At 36.2% G+C, this 26,085-nt stretch overlaps 1 protein-coding gene and 1 long non-coding RNA gene across 2 annotated transcripts; both read right to left on the minus strand.

Annotated features, from left to right (window-relative positions):
- Positions 1-3,499: 3,499 nt before the first annotated feature.
- On the minus strand, positions 3,500-5,196 carry LOC148693442 (uncharacterized). Its single transcript, XR_015951928.1, has 5 exons — positions 5,085-5,196; positions 4,327-4,992; positions 3,978-4,227; positions 3,618-3,893; positions 3,500-3,522 (listed from the first exon to the last, which is right to left on the minus strand). It is a non-coding gene; the product is annotated as an uncharacterized LOC148693442 (long non-coding RNA).
- Positions 5,197-7,865: 2,669 nt separating this feature from the next.
- On the minus strand, positions 7,866-8,862 carry LOC137729692 (transcription factor RADIALIS-like). Its single transcript, XM_068468696.2, has 2 exons — positions 8,442-8,862; positions 7,866-8,212 (listed from the first exon to the last, which is right to left on the minus strand). The coding sequence occupies exons 1-2, from the start codon at positions 8,680-8,682 to the stop codon at positions 8,208-8,210; spliced, it is 246 nt and encodes an 81-aa protein (XP_068324797.1). The 5' UTR covers positions 8,683-8,862; the 3' UTR covers positions 7,866-8,207.
- Positions 8,863-26,085: the final 17,223 nt, after the last annotated feature.

A 26,085-nucleotide genomic window follows, 5' to 3' on the forward strand; every position in this document is an offset into this window, starting at 1 on the left:
CTAATGACATGGCTATTGAAGTTATGGGAACAGATGAAGTGCCTATTGGAGTTATGGAAGCTATGAAAGCTAATGGGATGACTATTGAAGTTACGGGAACTGATGAAATGCTTGTTCAAGTTATGAAAACTAATGAAATGCAAGTTCCAATGGAAAATCAGTCAGTAATTGTATCTGGTATTTGTTTTTTCTATCCTCAAGTAACCGATGAGTTCAAGCCTACCATAGGTCAACATTTCGAAACATTAGACGAAGTGCTTGAATTTTACAAGAACTATGCAAAGGAAGCTGGATTTAGTGTCCGAATGCATTCAAGTAAGAAAAATAAGGATGGTGAGATCACGAGAAAGGAGTTTGTGTGCAACAAAGAGGGAAGTAATACAAAAGAATGGATTAGTGATGAACAAAACCGTCGTGGATTAACCAAAGAGGGTTGTAAAGCAAGATTGATAGTTGTGAGATCTAAACTTGGTGGGTATGCAATCACCATATTTGAGGAGGGTCATAATCATCCAATGACCTCCCCACGAAGACGCCACTTGCTAAAGTCTTATCGCAAGGTTACTAAGTGTCATAAAATATTAGCTGATCAGCTAGATATGGCAAACATACCTCCACACAAACAATTTGACATTCTTGGATTGCAGTTAGGTGGAATTGAAAATGTTGGTTGTACATAAGAAGATTTATATAACTATCGAAGAAATGTGCGAAACAAGATGAAGGGGCATGATGGAAAAATGTTGCATGATCATTTTTTGCTAGAGCAAGAAACAAATTCTAAATTCACATTCAAGATTCAAGCAGATGAAGAACATAAGATTACTCAATGTTTTTGGGCCGATGCAAGTTCTAGGCAAGCATACAAGTTTTATGGTGATGTGGTCATTTTTGACACTACATACAACACCAACCGGTATAGTATGATATTTGCGCCGTTCATGGGTGTAAACAATCATGGTCAAACAATCATTTTTTCTGGTGCCTTTCTAATTGATGAGATGACAGATTCATTCGTTTGGTTATTTAGAGAATTTTTGAATGCCATGCCAGGTGATGCTCCAAAAATGATTATTACTGATCAAGATCCGACAATGACAAAAGCCATTCCTTACTATTTTTCCAAACACGTTTCACAAATTCTGTACGTGGCATATTTTGGATAAGTTCTCGAGCAAGCTTCCTGTGATGAAATACAGAGATCATTATTTAGATTTCAAAGCATGTATTTGGGAGTCAGAGACTAGAGAAGAGTTTGATGTGAAATGGATGGCTGTTGTTTCAAAAAGTGGATTATCTGGTAATGGCTGGTTGCAATCGATATATAGGATTCAATCTACTTGGGTTCCAACCTATGCGAATCATGTTTTTTTCTACAAATTGCTCAACTAGTCAGAGAGCTGAGAGTGGACATTCATTTCTAAAGAAATATGTTTCCAAGAACAACTCTTTTCTTGACTTTATGGTTAAATATAATAGGGCATTGGTATGACAACGCTATTCGGAGTTGAAGGCAGATCATATTGATTTGAACGAGAGGCCAAAACTCAAATGCCCTATTAAGATGGATGCGCAAATGGCCAATATTTATACACGTACCTCTTACCTTCATTTTCAAGAGCAATTGTGGGAAAGTTACAGCTATAATATTGAGCTTACAAGCGAAAATGATACTTGTAGCATGTTTAAAGTTTTGCCTATTGATGACGAAAAGGGTAGAGTTTGTGAAATTTTGTATGAAAAATCCAGGGATTTTGCATCATGTAACTGCAAAAAATTTGATAGTTCGGGAATCCCATGCAGCCATCTTTTGGCATATTTGCATAAAATACGTCAATTTCAGATATTGCCAGATGAATACATTTTGAAGAGATGGATTAAATCTGCAAAATCTTCGGTTACGGTTTCTAATGTGGAGATATCTATCAACAAATCCATACTTGAAAGGCATGCTAATTATTCCAACAATATTCGCATTTGATTGATAAAGTCATTCTAAATGATGAGGCAAGTAAACTCTTTTGTGAGGCAATGGATGCTGTGAATGAGAAGATTAACCCATTGGTTAGTGGTAGCAATGAAAATGTGGAACCTTCTGCAACCAAAGGAGGTATGGAATGTCATGCAAAAAGAAAATCGATAGTAAATGATGTTGGTTTTCTTGAACCTGATCCTGTTAAGACCAAAGGATCTGGAAAAAGACTTAAAAAGGGAAAAGAGAAAGGAAAATGTAAGAAGAGGGTTAATGGTAACCTTTGTCATGGGTGTGGGCAATATGGAGTTAATTATGACAAAAGAAATTGTCCGGAGCTCAACAATCGGTAAGAATACATACTCCATATGTTTTTCTATGTATATCGTGCAATTAATATATCAATAGTTGAAATACGTTTGTTGTCTTTGATGTATAATAGCATTATTATTGTTAATCAACATTTTATGATTTCTATTTTGGTTAATTGCAGGATGAGCAGCACTCATTGTCCATAAGAAGCTGATCTCATTTTTTTTTGTTCCTAATTTGCATGGTGTTAATGAGGTTCCTCTGTTTTGCATAAGTTTATTCTATGAATTTGGAGGAATTGACCATGAACTTGCAGGATGAGGAGCACTCATTGTCCATAGGAAGCTGATCTCATTTTTTTGTTCCTAATTTGCATGGTCTTAATGAGGTTCCTCTGTTTTGCATAAGTTTATTCTATGAATTTGGAGGAATTGGCCATGAACTTGAAGGAATTCATGTATTTTGTATGACTTTATTTAGAAATTTATAGTTCAATGATAAAGAACAATAGCATACCAACTTTGGAGGCAAAATGGAAGACATCAAATGCCTTTTTTTTATTTCATGAATATCAATCCAATTTTTTTACAATGCTTCTCATACACAATGAAAAACAATAACAATTTACAAAATGCTGATAAATAACTTTGGAGTCAACATGGAAGACATCCCCAACTTCTTTTTCATATTGCTGCTTGCTGCTAATTGCTAAAGCTTGATTTTTGTAACTTCCTTTTCGTACTCTGCTTGTTGGTTGCTGCTCATCAACCCAACAACTCGAATAGGAAATTCATGATATGAGTGAGGCTTCCTTTTGTAACTTGACCAAGGCTCATGTGATCTTGACATTTAGCTTCCTCTTTGAAATGAATAAATGCCTTCAATTGATCTTCACTCTCCCATGCAGTGCCATATATCCTCTGTAGCATCGGTTTTTTTTCATCTCCTCTGCAGCATCGGTTCCTTTAAACTTCCATCTTAAGACTCGACACAAACACTGTACATTTCACTTGTGTAGCTAATAAAAATATCATTTACGCACAGTTCCTGAACATTAAATCATCACCTTCCATCCTATATTGAGCCTGAAAATAATGATACCCTTACCACTATACCAACGTGCTTTCTAGTGTTTTAAATGTATCTATCTGTGTGCAGGTCGAACCAAATTGACCAAATATGCACAAGAAAAAACATTAGCTGCCCTGCACAAAATACCTTGCAACTACAATAAATATCTGAGGCAATCACACACCAAGTTAAGGAAAAAGAGGAAGTTTCAGTTGCTATAGTATAAGAACTTTTCACATTAGACTACTAATTCAAAGGATACAATTGAGAAAAAAATGAACCCCACATGTGACCAGCTATGTTGTTTCATGGCAATATCAAAGCCCATGTATATAAATCGGAAAATTAAGGTTTTCATTTCAAAACAAGTGTGGTGTGTCATGTGTAAATAACAGCTTAAATACTTGATATGTGATAAAGGCAATGAAAAGCTCACTTACACAAACGTCTCTGCTAGTGATGATATCAAATGGAAAAAGGAAGAAACAAATCTTTGAGAGTTTTCTGATAAATTTGAATACGTATAATGCTTCATGACCTAAAACAGAACACCAGTTTGTCCATGGCACAGGTTTACCGTAGAATATGTTAAAAAGAAAAAATGTAAAGTTCTTCCACTTACCATTCCTGTGAACAATATTGACACAATACTAGACAGACGAAGACCTTCTGCAAGCATGTAACTAAATAAATGATAGTTCCACGTCAATTTGCATATAAGGAGAAGGCCTTAAAACTAATTTACATAAGATGAAAAAAGGCCAAGAAGATCACTCACGAGAAATATGGAAAGAGGACAAACATACATCACTCCAAGTCTTAAAGATTGAAAAGATAACAAGACAACCTCGTTATTTCCACCGTAGTACTAACTAAACAAAGGACAACAAAGAATGGAAGAAAAGAATCACTCACTTGTCAATATCCAACCCTGCATACTTAAAAAGGTTCTCACAATTAAGATCACTCACTTGTCAACAACCATGGCCATCACGTGTGCACACTGCAGTCAAACACGTATAAATAGTTCATCACCATTATCAACTACTCTGCACAGGATTTTCAAAAATGGATAACTAACCTGCAATGCAAATGGCATCATTGGCAATATATGGCATATACAGAGTAATTTTTTAAGTAAAAGCAAATGGCAAACAATTTAATTAGTAATGAAAATGGCAGCCTCAATAGCAAGTCCTTACCAATCAGGGGCTTTCCCTGCAAAATCAAAACCCAAAAGGTTATAAGTTCCCGAGTTCATACTCTATTAATTCAATCCATTCAAATCTGTAACTAATTTGAATTAGAACTCAAAAGGTTTTTACCCTAAAACCCGAAAGAAAACCACCAAATTTATGGACCCATTTGAAACCAGAACCATCCCGAATCAAAACGCAATAGGTTTTTGTGTTTAGAATTTCAAAAATATAAACCCCAATTGTTCAACCCAAATTCCAAATTAATCACCTAAAATAGCGAATGAGGATGAGATCCATACCTGAAATCTCAAAGGTTAGAGGTGATGGCTTGAAATCTCAAAGCAACAGAAGCAAAATGTCGAACGCTGCCTCCCCTTTTACCAGCTTAATGTTATCATACTCTAGAGTAAAAAACGGCTTTGCATACCTGTTGCTTGTCTTTCCCAAATAAAAAAAAAAAAAAACCCCAATTGTTTAACCCAAATTCCAAATTAATCATCTAAAATAATGAATGAGGAGGAGACCCATACCTGAAATCTCTAAAATCTCAAAGGTTATTCGCGATGGCCTGTGATTTGGCCGGTGCGAAACTATGTTCGTGGGTGTCTGGTATTGCGTCTGTGTCGCAAGGAAGAGGCGGGAACCAGAAAAGAGAGAGGAAAAAGAAAGATTCTCTTAGATATTTAATCTCAACCACCCATTTCATTCAATGGTCAGGACAAGGCTCCCCATTTTAAAAAAAAAAAATGGGGATCCCTCTTGAGAAGGGGTCTGGTGTGTGTGTGTATATATATAAGAATAAGAAGAACTCAGGGTTCTGACTCGCAACTGCTGTGGTAGTAATTCCTTTGGTCATATTTGAACACTTTGAAACTCATTTATTTACACAAATAAAAACATAGAATTCAAAGTGTTCAAATATTGGGTGCTTTAGATTTAGCCCCTTACAACTGTTGAACTCTAAACATAAACCCACCTATATTAAAACATTTAAATAAAACCCAAATTTTGAATTTGATGTCATGTAAGATAAAAGATGTCCATACATTTAAATTTATTTACAACACCATGCCACCAACATTAATATGGCTATTACGGTTTTTTTGTAGACTTTTAATTTATTGTCTTTTGTTTGTCAACAACATTCAATTCGTTTAAGTTTTTTTTGCTTTTAATTTCAAAAAAAAAAAAGTTCTTTTCTTCTTTTATGTGAAATCGCCTAATCCAAATCTAATTAGTTCAATACACATTCTATTGAAAAAGTAGATACATTAACTTGTGAAAATTAAAATAAAAAGAAGGTAAAAATAAACTTGTAGATACATATTGTAAAAACTAAACAATAGTTACATTATTTTCATATATATAAAAAAAAATAAAAAAAAATAAAAAAAACTAGTAAAAACATTGTTTCTTTTAAAAATTAAACAATGAATTTATAAGGTAAATTAGTTTTTATGTATTTTGCATATATGGGTTTGTTATTATGTAGGTAAATTATTTTTCATGTATTTTACATATACTGGGTATATTATTTTTCTTTTTTTTTGAGCAATCTAACATTTTAAAATTTTAATAGTAGGTGCACTATTTGAATCAAATGTTTTTTTTTTTTTTTTTTTGTAGGTAAATTATTTTGCATGAATTTTACATATATCAGGCATATATATATGTGTGTGAATGTGTGTGCACATGCGTGTGTGTGTGAGAAATAATTTACCTACACTAAAATGTAAAATATAATTTTATTGAATTAATTAAGCATGTATAATAACATATATTAGACATGTTGTATTTTATTATTATTAGGCAATGAATTTATAACATTATTTTTTTTGTAAAATCATTAATTCTCCCTTACCATCCATCTGCATGGCATTAATTATGTACATCAAACATTCAAATAGGGTTTATAAAAAAAATAATTCAAATAGGGGTATTTTAGGCATTCAATTTTTTTTTTAATGTGTGAAGTCAAACATAATTAATGAATTTGCTGATGTGGAATCTGGTTAATGGGTTTTATTCAAGAAAAAAAACTTATGTCAGGTTTTATGTAGAGAAGATTAAGTTTTAGGGGCTAAAGTCATATTCTCATTCAAATTATATTGTAAGAATTAACATAGAATTCAAGATCATCTAGCATGACTCACAGCCATCAAAAACACAAACCACAAATCATGATTATTATACAGAGAAGAACTCTGCAAATGCACCAGAAAAAGAAGCCATGGTCGATCTCTGCAGCAAAACGAGTAGTAAACCTTCTCCTCTCTCCAGAAACAATAGGTCTTAGTTCAAGATAGAGTGTAAATCCGTGACAGCAGATGCCACTATATATAACATAATCTAGCAAAAATCAATTATTATTTCCCTATTAAAAATCTCCATATAGGAAACTGAAATCAGTTCCTTGTACTATTTGAATTCTAGAACAACATGGATTGGTAATTCATTATCTTTTAATACTTTCTATACAAACTTAAAACTAATAACCGGTTTTCGATCCAGACTCATACTTATGCTTATATTCTTACAAATATAAGATGTTGCCATACCATATGCCACAATTTTGTTGAGATATAAGAAAATGTTTAGTAATCTAGTCGCGCACCAAAAACTTTTTCCAAATTTTGTAGCTATCAAGAAATGTATAAATCACATGAAATTATTTCTTGTATACAAGTGAGATTCAAACCAAGATATTGCCATCTAATATGCTACATCATTAATTTGGTAAAAGTTTTGACAAGGTTTTGGTTCAGACTAACAATAATATTGTTAGTATTATGGCATCGACGATGAGTGATGCTACACAAAGAATCTCAAAATTTTAGATTGTTCATCTTAGGACTCACTTTAAGCATTATTTATTTCTAACAAGTAACAAGTTGTTTTCTGGGTCTTGGCCAAGTGGCAAAACCTCATTGCGGGAAACATTAACAAGTTGCTTTTGAAACCAAAAGTTTGCCGCGTATTCTTCCTATTATCTATTCACAAGAGATTTCTCTCTCTGTCTCTCTCTCTCTCTCTTCCTCTTTCAACTTTCAAATTCTCATAAGCTTCAAGGCTATTCGAGAAGAAAATTTTAGGGTTACATAAATTATGTTAATTGCTGCTTTATATTTTTTTTATTGTAAATTGTTATAATAAGCTCATTTTTTTAATGTTTATAGCTTCAATAACTTCAACATTTTCGAAGATATATAAATATATATATATATATATAGAGAGAGAGAGAGAGAGAGAGAGAGAGAGAGAGAGAGAGAGAAAGAGCAAGAGAGAAGAGATGGAAATAAGTACACACTACATGACACATAAAATAAGATTCCACTACTTGAATCTTACATATAGAATTACAACGTACATGCATGCCTTTGGTACATACATACATACATACTTAAGCTTAGAGTAGCAAGAAACAAATGAAAGAAACCGAAACTAGTACAAAGTACATACATAGAAGAATCACTGATTGTGATTTCTCAAACGACTGAACACAAAACCATACCATGACCACAGCGTCATTGAACATTAAAATGGCGCCAGCTAGCGATGTAACGATGAAGATGAAGCGATCGAGTGACCAATCTTTATTTATTAACTAGTGGATAAACTGTGAGTTATACTGCTCCAGTGAAGCTTGAGATTTCTCATCCTGCAAAGCATAACAAAAGAGTCTGATCAACTTGGCAGGATGTGGTCTTGGAAGTCAATAGGTATTGTAATATGTAATCTTATTATAGCATGGAATAAAATGGAAAAGAAAAGTTGGTGGTGTTAAAAAAATAGATGTGTATTTTAAGCAAAAGTAGTAATATTTATAATAGTAATTTTTGTTTTGGAGGACTTTGCCTAAATATAGTGTATGCGTTTATAGTACCCACCAGTAGTCCTGTAATCTGGGAAGGCAACTTGGCCTGACTCAATATGCTTGACATCTTGTACAAGAAGCTCATAGTGCCTCTTGACTTCCTCCGGTGTTTTGCCGCCAACCGCCTTGGCGACATTGTACCAGCGGTCGGCAGTGTCCTTGTCATAGACAGCCAAAGCCTTTTCAAAGGCTTTGTTTTGCTTGGCAGTCCAGGAGGAGTCGGAGCCTCTTGAGGACATTGAGCTTGATGCCATTGAATAATTTCTTAGAGTGAGATGGTTTTCTATAAACACTACACTTAAAAGCTTGGAAGGAAAATTAAAGAAGGGGGGGGGGGGACACAGAGAGAGAGAGAGAGAGAGAGAGAGAGAGAGAGAGAGAGAGAGAGAGAGAGAGAGAGAGAGGAGAAAAGACCTAAGTGAAGGGAAGTGAGTGCTATGAGCTGAGTGTTGGCAATGCCTGCTCTTTATAAGGAGGGGGGAGTTGGGTGGGGGTGTAATGCCAGTTGGCAAGAGATCTTGGAAAAAAAAAATGATGTGGAATTTGAATGATTCGTCACCTTAGCTACCACAAAATTATTTCAATGAAGCAGTAGTACTAGGACATGGAGAACTACATTGCATGGAGATATCTCCAAGAATTTTTTTATATTTATTGGTCAAGAATTTTTTATAGATAGAAGAAATCAATAAAGTTGATCGGAGTCCTTTTCTTTCTTTTTATCTATCATAAGTTATTATTCACAATCCAAAAAAGTAACATATATACTCCTAAGCGTGTTTAGTTGACATAAGAACTTTTTTAAAAAAAGTGCAAGATATCAACCAAAGAATATAGGTTTTATTCATGTCTAATCCTCTTAAATATAAGAATCATTTTTCTTCTACTTTCAATATGTCTTGAATTTAGAGGATTATCCATTATAATCTAATATGCTATAGCAAATTGGAATTGGAGTAATGTTAGATAGAATAAATTTGTAGACTAAATTTACAAACTAAATGATGTGTCACAAATAAGAAATAAACACGTTAAGCAACACTTAAGTAATAATCTAATCATCAACTTCCATGTCATTTAGTTTATAAAATTTGATCTATAAATTTAATCTCTCTAGCATTAACCATTGGAATTGAGGTTAAGCAGCCAATCCTTAATACCAAACGAGACCTAGCTAAGTGTCATTAATTAGATGAAAAGGTCTCGATATTTAAGTGGTAAATAGAGTAAATCACTCTCATCCAACGACAATTAACATAGTGGTGACGCACAAAAACCTAGAAGTTCTTCTTTTGCTTCTTTTGGAAATTAACTTAAACCTAGAAATTAGCAAATTGAAGCTGTTTGGCCTCGATCATGGAAGTTTTCTCCTTGATTAAGAAAATGGTAGTTTTATAATATCCTTTGAAGATAAAGCACACCCATAGGGGGGAAGACAAAGTAGAAATTCTCATGGTGAGAGCCTCTTCATCTGTTGAGATTTCCTTCAGATTACATCAGTTCCCTCTCTGTTTTATTCTCTAACTTCGCAGGATCTTCATGTGGGGACCATTCTCAAACCACAATCAATCAGATTGCCTGTACTAAACTTTCACGTGTACAAGACAAGCCATTTTTCTTTTTCTTTTTTCTCAATTTTTTTCTTGTTTTTGAAGACTTAAGTAAATTGGGAGGCCTGTGTTCTCCACAGTACAAGTGATTTTGCCAATCAGTGTACTGTGTCCTGAACAACGTTCCAAGCACTCTAGCTGGCCTGAATGGTCCGTACAATGATGCAATTACGTTTTTTCTCAGAGGATAGGTCAACATAATGTTACTAACTCTTTAGCAGTTTGGGACCCTATCTGATGTAGTTTGGTTATTTGGCACGGTAAACTTACTCATACTATTCACTATCTAGTAAAAAAAAAAAAAAAAAAAGGGAAAATGTATTAATAAAACCGGTTACAAATTTTTAATAAAAAATAAAAATGAAAGAAAAGTATGTTATGTATAAACCACAGTTAAGTTCGCTCTTTATTGTTTGTTAATTTGTGCATGTTCCTCAAATTTTATTTTTTACCAAAAGTTTTTTATGTGTATATTTGTGCATATTTCCTAAAAAGAATGTCCAAGAATTGGTTGAATTAATTGAACTTTAACTCTTAGCTAATTTGTTCAACAAAAAAAAAAAAAAAAAAAAAAAGAGCTCTTAGTTAATTATGTTACGTACATTGATTTTATACAAAGTTAAGATTGACTTGCTTTTGCTAATTGTCATTTGAATCACAACATCGAGGAACAAAACCAAGTTTTTCATGATTAATTAACAATTGCAAATTTGCAACATTTAGTAATGTAGAAAACCATTGGTTGTAGATATCTAGTTTCTGAGATGGTAAATAGTAATTTTATCAGATCCAACATTTATCATTTCACGAGAGTTAAATTAGTGACCTTCACCAACAAAGTGGAGCTTGAATGGTAAATGGCAGGTAGTAAATAATAATTGGCTCAGTTATTTTATGATCGTGTTTTTGGCCCTTCCAAGTGCCAAACAAGTCTAAAGTTAAATCGAGAAATACAAATTTCGGTACTGCTATATATAACAAGCATATCTACATAATGATCTCCTTTGCTTTTGTCTTTAGCTGTTGCTGCAGGATGGTGCATTGGAGTCACAAACCCTAGTTCATCCATCCTGCCACTTGCCCTTCAAATTTTAGCTTATTTTGATCCACAAATCATTGTTCTTAATTTCTATATCTGGTTATTCCTCAAATAATATGAAAAGTTGGTTCCAATTTAACCTCTCTTGGATGAACAAACAGTTTGAATCTGGCTGGCTGTTTGCCTGTTTGTTTTTTTTGTTTTTTTTATTTTTTTTATTTCTATTATTTATGATGTACGGTGGCAGTCATATCCCAACTGATATCATCCTAGTCACGAACTCATGGGCGACCGACTTGCAATAATGTGATAAAATCTTTTACTGGCCACAGTTAAAGTGTCCTAGTTCTGGATTTTTTGAAACTTCTCAACTTTCCATTTTGCTGCATCGTTACTACTGATGCAGGAAGCTTGGTTGTTTTATAGTTTTTGAGCCACTAATTTGTAGAATTAATTCTCTTTCAGTGTTAGGACTTTAGTACGTAGCTATTAGGGGAATAAATAATGGTATCAATTTGAGTTGGTTGGAGAAAATTTTTGCTATCACCAGTTGTATACAACTATTTTTTGTCTCTCTAATCATACGACTAGTCTAAACCCTTGTCATGTGATGAGAGAAGGATATTTTAGAGTTTAGAAATGCTTCCATAGCATCTTGCATCATAAATGTTATGCTATTCTATGTTGAGTACCTGTGAAATTTAATTAGTATCATCCACACGCTGGTGGTTTCGAAGAAAACAATGCGTAAGAACACCACAATTAATTTTGTGCTAGCAAGTTGCATCTTTTGTTCAGCACATTAGGTTCCGCGTAGTCGTGAACAAAATTTTACTTGCATAACACCACAGGGTTAAGGAGTATCTAATTCAAGAGAGTGACAGAATTTTGTAGGTCAAGAGAATATCTGTTTAGAACAAAAAGTTAAGTATGAGGAATCTGATTTTAGAGGGGCGGCGATGTGATACCCTGGCTTTAATCTGCAACTTGGTTAAGGTAGCCCCAACCTATGGGTCTACAGTTTGCAAAAATCCTGCAACTAGACCTTGGTTTAGTCAATTCACAATCCAGAACCAGTTTGCGTATCCAAAGACGTGTAAGTTTGGAGTGGCAGCAAAAGGAGATTTCTAGCTGTATTTGGAAATAGAAGTTCTCAGTGGCTGAACTTTTTATTATTTATTATTACTGACTGAACTTAGTTGCTGCTCTAAATCTCAAGACACGTTTGCAGGGCCTAATGAACTCTAAAACAATGGGAGCTGTAACGGAATTAACGTTACTAATTCGGTGTTATAGTATGGACGAACGAATGAACAAGAAGGTTTATATCTATAGTATCTAGGTCCTAGTATTAATGAAAAAGATATCGTATCATGTCAACAATGTATGTTTGGATACATAGTACTGTAGTGGCGTAACGGTTCAAACCCACAAATTTCTTCTAATTTTGGACAACAATGTGTAACAAATATTATATTCCAGTCTTAATGTCTTCTCCAAACATATGGTTTGTCTTACAAATTAACTACATTTGAAATCAGTTTTTCATCAAACATAATCTCGAAAACCCTACTGCTCTCCACACATTTGTGTGTCCTCGTGTCATCCCAATGAAAAGTCCTTTAAATATCAAACAGTGACTAGGGTTTTTTGGCTGATTAAACTGCAGAAGGTATGTCAATCGAAACATCGAAAGTAAGTGTGGCATCCATTGTCAAGTTGCATCAGTCATGGTCATGATATACTGGCCACATATTAATGGGGCTATCACTTATCATTAGTTGAAAACTACTTCAGCAACTTTGTAGCTAGGAATCTATACGAAATTTTAATAAAGTGATGCCTTGAGATGATACACCCTCTTAACGATATTTAGATTCCTTATCATCCCTGTCCACCTCCAATAGGAAGAAAAATCTCTTAGATTCCTCCTCTCTTTCAGGATTAATTCTTCGGGCTGTTGTGGTCCTTCCTCACAACTTGGAGAAAGTCGGTTAACCTTGGACACTGTTGGCCTCTCCATGGCTCTAATTTTGATCTCATCGTTAATTTCCATATTTGGTTTGATGCAGATAGTAGTTTGATAGGATTTTTACCACCTGCAAAAGTAGGGATAAAAATACTAAACAAATACTTGCAAGAGAACAAGGTAGTTGTAGTATAAAAGGCTCAAGCAAGATCGTTTTCCACAATGATTGATTGAAAATTTTATGTAAATACCAAATCTTAATTAATTATTTGAAAACAAAGTTTGGAAGAGGTTGATTTTATGACCTAAAATATTAAAAACGAATTTTAAATTAAAAAAATTAAAGAAATTAGTAAAGTAAAGAAAACAAAAGAAAATGTGTTGAAAACCAAATTGTAAAAACCTAGGGTTCCACCATCCCCTTAACAATCCTATGTAGATTTACTAATTACTTATGAATTACCCATGCAACTTTGAAGGTTAGGTTTTCCTATTGCATATTCTACTCGTGGTATTCAAGCTAGAACGTATATCAAACATGCAATCCGTTTGTGGTATTCAGATCAAATATAAACATGCATGAATCATTACGCTTTATGAAAACCCTTTGAAAAACTATGCAACCCCTAAGACATGGGGTATTCATGCTAGGTGAAATTACTAATATCAATCACAAGAAGCAATACTCAATCCCCCTGTGGTATTCCAACCAAATTGCATCCGATGACTTATCTAAACATCCTAATGGTTAGGGGTGCAACTTGGGTTGGACCAACTCAAACCCGCCCATGTCCAACCTAACTTTAAACCCGAACAAGCTGGTTTTGTTTTAGTTATAACCCATCCGAGCCCAACCCAATTTTAACCCGTTCATTAATTGGGTTGAGTTGGGTTGATCATTTTCCCAGCTCAATTCAACTCAACCCAACCCGATTAGGTTGAGCTGTGCAACATGCTTCTGAATGACTTTTGCACCTTCGTGGAGGATTCAGTAGTGACTTTTGATGGATTATGATAGAAAAGTGCATGGAGTTGCAGAAAGCAATTGTTTTTCTGGCAGCCACACTTTGATTTTTGCTTGAAGGAGGCTTGTAATCTATGTCCGGTTGGGTACTAGTTTTGTTTTTCTGCAGGAGCTTCAAAGGGAAAGACATGAGTTGGGTACTAGCTTTGAACAATGATGTGTTCCTTTTTTCTTTTCTTTTTTTTTATATCTTTTGGTACTAGCTTTTGGTATTTCTTGTATTTTAATTCAAACTTTGCATGAACCCGATTAAAACTTGAAAAAGTTGGGCAACCCAAACCCAACCCAAGTAAACCCAAACCCGATTAAAACCCAACCCGAACCCAATCCTGAATTGTAAAAGTTGGGTTAGGACTGGGTTGACCTTCCAACCTGCCCAACTCGTCCGAGTTGCACCCCTACTAATGGTAGCTAAGCATTAAGATATAGAGACAATTTAAGCATAGTGATTAATAATTCAAAGTATGCATGCATAATATCATAAGCAATTAAATAAAAATTATATATTCATGCTAAGGCTCAAGGTATCGTCCTAACAAATGGAAATTAGTTACGAACAACCATAAAACAAAAGAATTTTATTCAAATAGAAAAAGGATAGAAAACACGTTGAAATACAAATCATCAAAGCCTAGCTAAGTTCTCCAAATTGATCCCCATTTCTAATGGTTAAATAGCCTTATTTATACTACAAAATAAAACCCAAAAAGTTTTAGAATGAAACTAGGAAACATAATAAAATAATATAAGTAGGAAATAAAAGGTTTCCTATTTGAATTGAAAATATGACTTTTGACTGACCAAATCAACTTTGATTTGGTCCCAAAAAGTCTCTTTTGAAATCTGAAGACGTCCTCTACAAATCCTCAAGAGGAATCTTTCTCAAAAGATGTCATCTTGACCTCCAAAATACCCAAAACATCCAGAATCACTCCAAAATTCATCCATTTGATCACTTTTTGCTTCAGAGGAATTCGAATGTCCTACATTAAAAATATAATTCAAAGTATCAAAATTTCACCAAAATAATTAATAAATTAATACTAAGATTAGGGTAAAATATATAGTAATCGATGGCTAGCCATAGGGCGGGCTTCAAACTTGGGACTTATGCATGCCTTGCTAAGAGTTAGTTGGTAAATATCCTTCAAATTAAGCACTTTAATTTGCATTTTAGTTAAGTGTATATGGTTGAGAATCTACAGCTTCATGGTGAGGGGTCACTAGTAAAAAAAAACCTTTGCTCAACAAAACACACATGTCACTTTGCAAGACGAAATTTTAGACTTCGTCGCGCGATATGTGTAAAAATATAAAAAATAAAAATAATGTTTAAAAAACTTTGCAGGACAAAATCCAAATATTTCATTGCCAAAACCCAATTTATTTTCTTTTTAATTTAATTATATATTTTAAATTGTAAAATAAATTATTTTCATAATCTTTTTTTTTTTTAACTTTGCGCAACGAATACTAATATTTCGTCGCATAAACCCTGTTTATTTAATTTTATATTTTAAATTGCCTAATAAAATTTATTTCTATAAATTTTGCGTGACGAACCAATATTTCGTCGAGAAAAATCGTTAGTTTGGGTGGGTGCCAAAAATGGGATGTGGGAAATTTATATTTTAAATTTTTTAAAACTTTGTGCGACCAATCTTTCATCGCGCAAAGTTCTGCGTGACCAATATTTCGTCGCACAAAGTTTTGCGCGACGAATAAATGTTTCGTCGCACAAACCCTAAAAATTTGGGTGGGCTCAAAGTGATATGGCTTTTAAAACCAAAATAACTCCTCCACAATTTTCTCAATGTATCTCTCTAGTTCTCTTGCCTCTCCTCTCTTTCGGTCTCCCCAAATTTGACCCCCTCTATCATACTCAATCTCTCTCTCTCTCTCTCACTATCTCTTCTCGCTCTCTCACACTCTCTTCTCTCTCCCTATCTCTCAATTACTCCTCTCTCCCTATCTCTCACTCACTCTCAATCTTGCTAAAAGGTATTTTCTCTCTAAATTTTAATTTATTTTTCATTAATATGTGTTTTTGGAGTTAGTTTTGGGTTTGGGTCGGATTTGGGGTATGCCGATTTTAGGGGAGGTTATGCCCATTTTTTGGTATTATTTTTTTTCTTGGTTATTTGACGATCTTTTTGTAGGGAATCGTTGGGACTTTGATGGTTAAAGTTGAGGAGTTGAGGATTATAACGCTATCGGACCATATCTGCCGCCACCACCACCACAATAGACTTGTATTAGGATTTTATTATTGTAATTTGTTAATTTATATGTACATATTTAATAAAATGTATTATGGATAATTTGATCACTATTTTTCATATGTAATTTTATTTTGAATATGTCAATTTAAATTAAAGTAACAAAAAAAAAAAATAAAGCCATATAATTAAATTAAATTCAAAAAGTAAAAATTCAATAAATCTTGCGCTACCAAATATTTCGTCACTTAAACAATTACTATAATTAAATTAAATAATATAAATAATAAAACAAAAGGTCAATTTAATTAAATAAAAAAATAAAAACCAAAAATTTTTGTCACACAAAATTTTGTATGACGAAATCTTACTTTGCACAAGAAATCTTATTTTGTTGCGCAAAGTATTTTTTTGTAGTAGTGGGTACAGCTTCAAGTTGGCTGCAAAAGCATAGAAATTGCCTTTTGGATCGATGGAATCTTTTATTGAAAAGGGAAATAGTGGAAAATGGAACTGTAGTTTTAAATTGGCGATTTATGGGAAGGATATTTTTATGGAATGAACTACATGGAAGATATATGCATGGAAAGTTCTGATTGAGTGAATGATACATGGTCTCAACAAACTTTTTCACTTTGGACTGCTCTCTTTTGTGTGGATTTATTTGCTTTGAAGGTAGACAAAGTAGAATAAAAATTGGAACAATCACTGAACCCACAAATTTAATCGGCTAGGAATGAGCTAACAATATACATCAAACACGCGTAAGCATGCACGTCACAGATAACTCCATCCTGCAATTATAGAAGGGGAGAAATAAGGAGTCGCAGATAATAACCAATGCGAGCATATGCGAGCACCACCAATCAGCAATACCGACCATTTTGGGTGCACCAAGGAATTGTTATCAAGTCGTTGGAAAATCAAGATTATTCAAGATCACGTAATAGCTAGCTAGATAGGGTTTCGTAGAGTATAACGACGTGGCTGGGTTTGAAGCAGCAAATAATTAACATGGTATTTTCGTTCTTGTACGGTGATTCTTGATGTCAGAAGAATCATAAGGAACAGACCAAGATATTGTGGGCGCAAGGATTCGATTGTGTCCTCACACTCATTTTCCTCGTCAACTTGTCGTTCTTCTCAAAGTGCATAGTGCAAGTCTCCACGTTGGTTTTGCCTGCACTAGAATAAATTTTAACAGCTGTGAGTTTATGCCAAAGCCAACCCACAAGCAAGCCGAACAAGACACGTGCTTCGGGCATGACAAGGAACTAAGTTTCGTATTTTCTTTTCATACCCGTATTTTACGAGACTGGCTCTAATGCTTACATGTATATGATACAGTCAAATATTAGACGATCATATATAAGTCATGTGATATTTATATAATACAATCATCTAATCGTCAAAATAATGATTGTATTGAGTACATGTAAGTATTGTAGTCAAATTCCAATATTCTTTGTTTAATTAATTCAAACTGTTTAATCTGACCGTCGAGATGACTTTCTCACCTACACAGATATATCGTAATGATTTTTTTTTATTTGAGATAGAAATTGTTGTTTGCTACACATCTATCAGAGGTGGGCATACCCTACTAACCCAAGAGCTTGAGGAGTGCATAATGTGACCTTGGCATGAGGTGGTGATATGAATTATTCTTCCACTTGACTTAATTCTTCATGCAACCAATCACTTTTAATGTCTTCTTAGTTATAAGACCATGCTACAAGACTCGGTGACAAATTAGTTAATATTATGTTCTTTAAATTAATTATTATCTCATGGGATGAAGTACCAATAGGGAAACCTCATTTACACGATTTTGTCTTTAGAAAGCTAGGTAGGCATGCATTGCATGCTGTGATCGAATTAGGATGTGGATTGTCGATGTAAATTTCCACCGTCTTCAGTCTTGACGAAAATGCATCGGCAAAATAATTAACACCTTCGATCAAGGACCTAAGCTTCACGCGCCCACAAGGTGGGGGGGTTAGGCCAATGGATCTCCGCTGCCTGAGTTAGTTTCTTTGTGAGAATAAAGTGTTTAGGGCTTTTTTAGGGTAGCAAAAGCTTTTGAAACTTGGTAGAATATGGAGTATTTATAGGGATAGGGTCAACCATAGTATTAGGATTTATGGAGAAATATTCTCAAGATATTAAATAGGAAATAATATTTTGAGATAATGGAGTAATTATCCCGAATTGATTTAAATTGGGATTACTTACTTAATCGGAGTCAATCTTCAATTAGGAATGTATTTGGGTAATTAATCCTTATCTTTAATGCTTTGACTTTTCCTGCCAAGGGTAGGCGAGCTATGGGCAGTCGTATTCAGCTGCTGGGACCTTCAGGGGTGTGAGCTGCTCGTGGGAGCGTCTGAGAAGCCTACCCATTTATTAAGGGCAATCTTGTCTTTCTTAAGCAAAAGTCCAAGTGTTGCCTCTTAAATTAATGGGATTATTTTAGGCTCCACAAATGCCCCCACACCTGCTAGGCTGCATGTAGAAAAAGGGCAGTAGGTGTAGAAATCCCAAGCTGTGTAGGCTTGTAGAGTTGTTTCCCAATTTGAATTTGATATTCTTTCTTGATTTGGAGATAGACTTCTTCTAGGAAAAGGAAACCAATTGCCCCCAATACCTATTTAATTCTACCTTAAGCAAAGGATTAAATAAATTTGGAGAACAATCATCATTCCAATAAGGAAAAGAAGCCAGAGGAAATTTTTCTTCCCCCTCCCTTAGCTTTCTTCTTCTTTTGGCCTTGCCAAGAGGCGTTTCTTGTTGTAGTTCTACTTCTCCGTGCCGCACCAAGGTAAGAAAATTTTGAATTTTCTTCTTCTTAATTTTTTGGGAGTCTTGGGACTTGAAAAATTGGCTCAGCGGGGGTCGAGGAGGTGTGAAACACTCGGCAAGGATGCCACGGGGCTGCTAATGGAATGGCAATGGAGTCGGTTGGCGTGGGCCACAGGCTTGGGCGTGGGGAGGCCGACTTGGGCTGAACCTTCAAAGCTGCTGGGCATGAGCCAGTGCAGGTGAGAAGTAAGGGAGAGAAAGAGATTGGGCGCAAGAGAGAGGGAGAGTCAGGTCTGGGCCGTGAGGCTTGGCCTACTGCTGGGTTCCTGCAGCTTGGGCATTTGCTGAGAGAGAACGTGAAGGTCACCAGGTGGGTTTTTTATTTTATTCTTTTGTTTTTCTTGTTGCAAGCTGCCTTCTAAATATTTTTCTTCATACATTTTGCAGAGACTTTGAGATGCCTTCCTCTGATCACAAAAGTGACGAATATCCTCCACCTTTGTATCGTCAAGGTGGTTCTTCTGGAAAGGTGGGCTTTTTCAAGGCTGCGCATGTCAAGATCAATTCCGATGAGCTATTTTGGGATTATTTTCTTAAGGCGTACAAGCATGTGATTCTGTTAGGGGTTCGCGTCAAGTGGGTGAAAAATGATAACGGTCATGAACCATGCAGCGAGGGCACCACTGCTAGGAAGAGGGCTATCAAATTCCATTAAGATTCACTTTTCCTATGCCGCGTCTTTTGCAAAAAGTGATTTGCTCCATGAAATGCGCGTCTGCTCAGTGCTCCCCAAATGCAATTTGTGTGATGGTGAGGTTCTTTAACTTGAGTAGAATGTTTAATCTTGGTTTGACCATAAATAAGTTATGGTACTTTTTGAAATTGGCCACAAGGAAGGTGTAGAGTGGCTGAGATCTTGCCACAGGCTACTCGATGCTCCCTATAAACATGATCATGAATAGGCAAGAGACACTTGGAGGTAAGTAAAGATTGAGAGTTTCACTCATCTCTTGAGTTTCACGTTTCGACTATCTTTATCAGTGGTAAGTGAACTACTTCATTCTTGCCCTACTTGAATTTTTGTTGAGCTGCTCCATGACTTTAGTTACTGATCGTGTTTCTTACTTCGTCTAGATTCAGAATTTGGCTCAACTCCAAAAACTCAGGCATATATGAAGAAAATGCACATCACCTTGGGCATTCCTGATGAGTACCGTGAGTGGAGCTGGCTGCTCAATCCTCTTCGTCAGGAGAAAGGCAAGCTACCTCCGAAAGAAGAGATAAAACGGATAAAGGATAAGGCACTTGCTTGTCTAATCGTTGCTGTAGAGCCTGCTGTCAATGAGGGTGGAAAGAAGAGATCTTCTTCACCTGCCAGTGAGCCTTCAGCTGAGAAAAAACCAATGACTTCTTCTGCTTCTCATAGAGGCTTGTCAAGTGTTAAGAAGCTTGTGGATTTGACTTCTCCAAAGGGGATGAAAACGTTCGTTGAGCCTGAGCCTATGAAACTTGCTACTCTAAAAGTAGCCACGTCCATTACTGAGAGGATAACCCAACGGAAAGGTTCGGTGGTGCCCCCAGTGGCCTATTTTATGTCGAATCGCCTGTCGGGAGCTAAGTCTGGTTCAGCTTTTGAGAGGCTCGCCGTTATGAAGAGCGGAAAGGTGGATTCTGTTGCTATGGTAATGCCTGGGCCTATTCCTTATTTTGCTACGACTGAGTCGTCTGCTGAGAAAAGGAAATCTGCTCGCATGAGAAGTTGTGAGAGATTCATCGAGTATGAGGTTGGTAAGTTTCTCGAGGTTTGTACGCTACTGAAGGCTGACATACTTGAGGACGTCGATGCATTCGCCACGTTCGTTGACAGTGTCGGGGAAGTTGTCATCCGTTCAGACTCTTTTGTGAAATATCCTGCCAACTCGAAGAGGCCCTCCTTAATTGCCACAATGCATAAGACTTTGATCCTAGTAACTGAGTCTATGCACGTTGATCAGGATAATGTCAAGTATGTTATAGAGGCCGAAGTGGCGTTGATTGCTCAGCTTGGCTTGTCTGCTGTAAAGATTGAAAAGCTCGAATCTGAACTCGCCGTTTTGAAAAGGTCTGATGTCTCTGCTCCAATTTCTATGCAACTGGAGAATGCTCATTAAGAGGTCGCGCATTTGAAGGCTAAGCTTAGTGTGACTCAATCGATGTTGGAAACTGCAAAGAAGGAAGTTAGTCTTGTTTCTCCAGTGGTCATGAACCTTGAGCGTGTCAATTCGGAGTTACGATCTGCTTGTTTTACTAAGGACGAAGAGCTTGTTTTCATGTCATGCATGCTGAAGTGTCTCATCTCAAGGAGGTTGCCAATAAGCTTGAGTCCAAGGAAGTGGATCTGCAAGATGCACTGTTTGCTAGCGAAAACCTGAGAAATGAACTGGATGAGCTGCAGGGTGTTTACACTGGGCTTGTTAAGGAGAATATGCAACTAAAGAATGAGAAAGTCAGTCACAAAGTGGCACTTGCTTCTTGTCAGGCCGATTTCTACAAGCTTGGCTATGTAGATTATCTTCAGGGCAGGTCATCGAATTATGAGTTTTTCGAGAAGGACTTCGAGACTTTTTCTATTTCTCCAGTTGATTTGCTTGATTTCTCATTTGAGTCTGCCTTTGGTGGAGCAACTGATGGTCAAGCAGTCCAGGTAGGGCTAACTGAGGATGAGCTGATGGAAGCTTTAACTGCTAGGAGCGACGCGATTGCTGAAGGCGTGGCAGTCGATTGGCCAATGGTTGTGCAAGTTGCCGATGAGTAGTCTTTTTGCTTAAACTTAGGAATTTTCTTCTTTTCCTTTTCGTTCTGCTTTATTCAAACTTTTTTGGCCTTCGAGGCGATTTATCAATTTGCTAGAAATTTAATAAACAGATTTCCTTGCTTTGCTTCAATCCTTCTATTTTGCCATGTCTTTTGCGAAATTTTACCGTAGAATAGGCGGCTAGGTGAGCTGCTTTAATGAAGTAAGCGATCCCACATCATCACTTAGGTTTTAGTTTCGACTATAGGGATTCGAGAGCCTTGCCTGCTTGAGGCGACTTGCAAAACTTTACCGTAGAATGAGCGGTTATGTTGGCTACTTCAATAGAGCAGTCGATCCCACATTGTCACTTTAGGTTTTAGTCTTGGCTTTAGGGCTTCTGGAGCGTCAACTACAAGAGGAAAAATGCGAGATCTATAACTTATAAAGTCGGTGGCCGAACTCGTCTCCTCTGTAAGAAGCATGCAAGTTTGCGTAGCTACTATAGTTGCGATTCTTGGCTTGGAATGGCTTCTCGAGCTTTGGCTCTCCCGGGGCGTGTTGCAAAGTTTTTGACTTATAAAGTCATCAACCAGACAATTGCTTCTCATGGAAAGCAGAGGAAATCCGTGTAGCTACTTATAGGATTAAAAACACACTGATGTCTTATTGATTTTCCTTATTAACACTAAGATTTGTCAATTGTAGAATATGAAAATAAGGGTCTTTCCCGCAAAACATTGTTTTATCTGACTACCTAAAATGTCTCAAAAACTGGGTTGTTATCCCTACTGACCAGCCGCCAAAAAATAATTATTAGACCGACTTACACTTATCTAAAGTCTACCAAATTTTATATGAAAATACTAGACACACAGAGCTACACTCACACAAATTTTTGGGATGTTTGGAGTTGATTTGCTATTTAAATTAAATCGAACAAAAACAGAACAGAAACAAATTTTAAATAATAAAAATAGATTGTAGTTCACAAGCTAAGAAAACGAGTTAGGGGAATTGCTATCCACCACCAAATAATCATGCAAAAATGTTATGTTTCAATCAAATTCCTTCTATTTCCGGATGAAGATGCTCAAGTTGGCTCAATGTTAGAACTCAACCTATTACTCTTTCTTATGTTGTATGTTAAGAGAATGGCGTTTTCAACTTAACTTAGTCCCTAACATGCAATCTAGAATGGTGTGTTCATAGATTTAACAAGTAGAAATCATTAAGAACGAAAAGAGTTTGAGTCATCACAAGGCATTGTAAGTACTAGTGTTGTCTTACTTATCCTAGAAATTGGTTCACATGTTAATCGCAATTAACAAGTACTACTCTAGAACATATGTAGGTCCTCATTCGATAAGGGCAGGCACACACATATTCATAGCATTAGAATCCTAGATATGCTTACTAAGTATGCATCCGTAGAAAACACATAAAGAATTCATCAATGAGACAAGTAGTGAACCAATTTTCATCCATTCATAAAAGTAATTCAAACGAAATGTCATAACAAACTTGCAATCATATTCGGGGCTTCAAAACAGCTTCTAACTACTAAAAATTTAGTTACACAATCCTTAAGTTAAAACAAAGGATAGACATGAGTTTGAGAAAATAGAACGGAAAGAAATCGACTGAGGCTTCCTTTTTATTTCCTTCCCCAATGCTACTTTTAAACCAATTCTTGCTGCATCATTTTCTACTCCTTAACTCACCCACTAATAGCCATTTAGTGATGACAATAAGTGAGAGGAAATGTAAAACAATTGTAACTCCTTGGGTAGCCTTTATGCCAATTACTCCCTCTTAATCCTCATCTTTAATTCCATTTCCTCTGATATTTGAATAGGTGTCAGCTGGTTTGTTCTTGATTGCATCAGTTTTGGCTACTAGATTTATTGGATTTATTGCTTTCGATGCTTTCTTGTCAGTTACAAACTGCTCAGCCTCTTGGGAAACTTTCATTGTTAAAATGGCCATAACGTCTTCTAGAAAAATGATATTAACAATCCGCGAAATGCTCCAGAAAATAGACATCCGTAGCTTTCCAAGCATATAAGGCTCATTCTCTAATTCATTCTGAACTGTCCGCAACTTACTTCCAAAGTCAGCTGACCTGCACAGGCAGTTTTGACGAATTTGTTACTTAAAATTCCACTTTTGTTATATTTCTTTTCTTTACTTGACAAATCCTACAAAACACAAAAACAAAGTAAATAACTCAAAAATATAAGGAACTAACTAAGAAAAGACAAGTGAATTTGATATAAAATATATATAAATATAAGCTTATCAGCTACTATAGTCGTACTTCGGATTTAGTGGCTTCTTGAGCTTTGGCCCTCCCGGGGCGTGTTGCGAAGCTTTTAACTTATAGAGTCGTCGGCCGGACACTAGCTTCTTGTAGAAAGCAAAGGAGATTCATGTAGCTGTTATAGTCGTACTTTGGCTTTAGCTCTTGCAAAACTTAAATCGTAGACCGTTAGCCAAAAACGCTGCTTTTAAATAAGCAGACGGGTCTACGTAGTCATAGTAGGTGTAAGTCTCGGCTTACAGATTGCCTTTGGCTACCAACCGTTAGGTCGTCGGTCGGACGTCTTACTTACAAAAGAGACGACCCACGTGGCCACTTTAGGCATCGTCCCTGGCTCTCGAAGGCATTTTAGGCGTAAGGTGTAGGCAGAATCTCGCCTAAGAGGCCATATCCATCTAAGTTGTAGCTTGATTTCGCAAGTCGCTTAACTAGTATTGCAACAGTTTAAAACCAAGCTAAATTCATGAAGACTTGTATGTTAAGGACAGACCATCTAGTCATTCAAACTTTTTCATGGGTAGGAATCCTGCACTTAGCATCTCTTCCAATTAGAGACCTGGGATCCCACAAAATTGAATCCTTCAGTCAGCTAAGTCTATTTAGGAGAAGAACTATCTTGGCCAATTCTGGGAGTTGTCCAGCTTAGGTAGTTGCTACATTCAAAGGAAACTGAGCAGTCGTGCCACCCATCCACGTCTGGATATTTTGGATTAGTTTACCCTCTTCTAATTAGGGAGCACAGGACATGACTGCAATGGCAAGGGCATCTTCTGCTTGTCACAGAGATGGTCAGTTTGTTTATGCATTTGGCCCAGGCTTATGAATAATTCTTTCAATCTTCATTGAAAATAAAGAAATTTATTGACTTGGCTAGTCAACAGTAATGGCATAACAACTAATAATCCTCAACATGCGAGGTCTTGTTCGTCGAGCTTCTTAAGTCTTCGAACTTTATTCTTCTTGAATAGGATCCAAGGAATGGTGAGAGGTCACACGTAGTACTTTCTCAGATTGTAGGCATTTCACTGCTTGTCGATTTCTTTGTATTTCATGGTGGTGAGGGTGTAGCTGCCCCTTCTGCCTACTTGGTTGATTCTGTACAGACCTTCCTAGATGGGAACCATCTTTTTGGAGCCTTCCCATCAGGCGCTGATTAAAGCTTTTCTGAGGATTAAGTCTCTTAGCTGGAATTGCCATATCTCCGTCTTCATGTTATAGTTGGAAGGGGGTTGCTGTTGATAGGCCACAATGTGGGTTATAACTTTCTCACACTTTTCCTCTGCTAGGTCTAAGTTCGTGGCCATCTCCTTCTTGTTTTGCTCGAAATTCGGCAGTATAGTACTGATGCTTGACACCATGACATTGGGAGAAATAATTCCTTCAGAGCCATACGCTAAGGAGAATGAAGTTTGGCCGATTGCTTGTCTCTTGGTGGTGCGATATGCCCACAGAACACCAGAGAGCTTGTATGGTTACTTGTCCTTCTTGTTTGAGAGGGGCTTTTTAAGGCAGTCGAGGATGGTCTTGTTGGATGCCTCGGCCTGCCCGTTACCCTGCAAATACCGAGGCATGGACATGTGTTGCTTGATGCCATACATTTTGAAAAACTTCACCAAGTCTTTGTCCACGAACTGTAGATCATTGTCGATGATGATGGAGTGTGGGATGCAGAAGCGGCATATGATGTTCTTCCATATGAAGCGTTATATGTCCGTCTAGGTAGTTATTGTCATGGGTTCGGCTTCGACCTATTTGGTGAAGTAGTCAGTCACTACGATCATTATGCCTCTGCCCTCAATGGCAGGTGGCATTGGTCACACCAGGTCAATCACCCACTGCATGAATAACCAATGGCTCATCTGCAGGTGAAGTTCGCTGATAGGTAGTGCAGGCACGAA

The sequence above is a fragment of the Pyrus communis genome, chromosome 10, assembly GCF_041283825.1.
Source record: "Pyrus communis isolate YQ-2024b chromosome 10, ASM4128382v1, whole genome shotgun sequence".
Classification (NCBI taxonomy): Eukaryota; Viridiplantae; Streptophyta; class Magnoliopsida; order Rosales; family Rosaceae; genus Pyrus; species Pyrus communis.

Excerpts from the sequence above, each read along its gene's own strand:
- LOC137729692 (XM_068468696.2), bottom strand. The coding sequence starts at position 8,682 with ATGGCATCAAGCTCAATGTCCTCAAGAGGCTCCGACTCCTCCTGGACT.